The sequence below is a fragment of the Mirounga angustirostris genome, unplaced genomic scaffold (assembly GCF_029215605.1).
Source record: "Mirounga angustirostris isolate CCGP_5_RB_7025 unplaced genomic scaffold, mMirAng1.0.hap1 SCAF_4, whole genome shotgun sequence".
NCBI lineage: Eukaryota > Metazoa > Chordata > Mammalia > Carnivora > Phocidae > Mirounga > Mirounga angustirostris.
In genome coordinates this window covers 144105359-144106359 of record NW_026991712.1, presented here as the reverse complement: position 1 = coordinate 144106359, position 1001 = coordinate 144105359, and the positions used below count along the sequence as shown (strand labels likewise).

The 1001-nt window shown below is 33.9% G+C and overlaps 1 protein-coding gene across 1 annotated transcript; it reads right to left on the bottom strand.

The window, feature by feature from the left end:
* Positions 1–270: 270 nt before the first annotated feature.
* LOC123858349 (small nuclear ribonucleoprotein G-like) lies at positions 271–631 on the bottom strand. The gene has a single exon (XM_045895412.2). It carries the CDS (start codon positions 606–608, stop codon positions 378–380), a length of 231 nt encoding a protein of 76 aa, XP_045751368.1. The 5' UTR covers positions 609–631; the 3' UTR covers positions 271–377.
* Positions 632–1001: the final 370 nt, after the last annotated feature.

Genomic DNA, 1001 nt, shown 5'->3' with positions numbered 1-1001 from the left:
GTGTCTGGAAGTGTATGTACATATGCATGTGTATCAGAATTACTCGGTCATAGGAAACGTATACACTCAGAGAGCCAAACTACTCTTCGTAAGCATATTATCAATGTATATTTCATCAGAAATTCATGATAAGCATAGTAATTTTCCTTTATTCCTTCACCAACTTTTGATCTTGTCATACCTTTAAATGTTTGCTAGTCTGATAGATGAGAAATTATCTTTCTCATTCTTTTTTTTTTGACTATGATAAAAGTTTATTTAACAAAAAAGTTCGATATGAAAATGCACACGACCTGATTTTTATATTGTAGTAAAACAGGTACTATGGAGGGAACATGTGGAAGCAGTTGATTCCTTCTGATGAACACACCCATTGTTTATACTAGCTCCAAGGCTTCTAACATGATGATACTATTTCCTCGTATTACCACCATTCTAATATTGTTCTGTTGCCCACTAGTTGCCATCTCCACACATTCATCTATCACAAGATTCATAAACGGATCAAACCCCCGCAATATTCCTTGGACATGTCTGCCACCATTTAATTTCAAAGACAATTTCTTGTCCATAAATTTTTTCAACTTGGGAGGGTGAGCTTTGCTCATGGTGTCTACTCGGCGAGCTCAAAGATGCCCTATCTTTCTCATTCTTATTTCAACTTGAATTCCCCAAATTGATTACTAAGGTTGCAGATATGTTTAATCAAGCATTTATGATTACTCTTATGTGAATTGCCTGTGCATTTCTTTTCCTTATTTTTCTATATAGTTTTTTCTTTTACTTACTGGTTTAGCATTTCCCTAGATTCTTGTCCTTTGTTATATATGACGAAAGTATCTTCAAGTGTGTGGGTGATCTCATAACCAGCAACCTTTGCTACACATTGGCTTTTTTTGTTTTTGTTTTTGCAATACATTCATTTGAAATTTTGAAGTGGTAGAATTTACCAGTCTTATCCTTTATATATTAGAGTCTTTGTCATATTTATGAATTTCCCT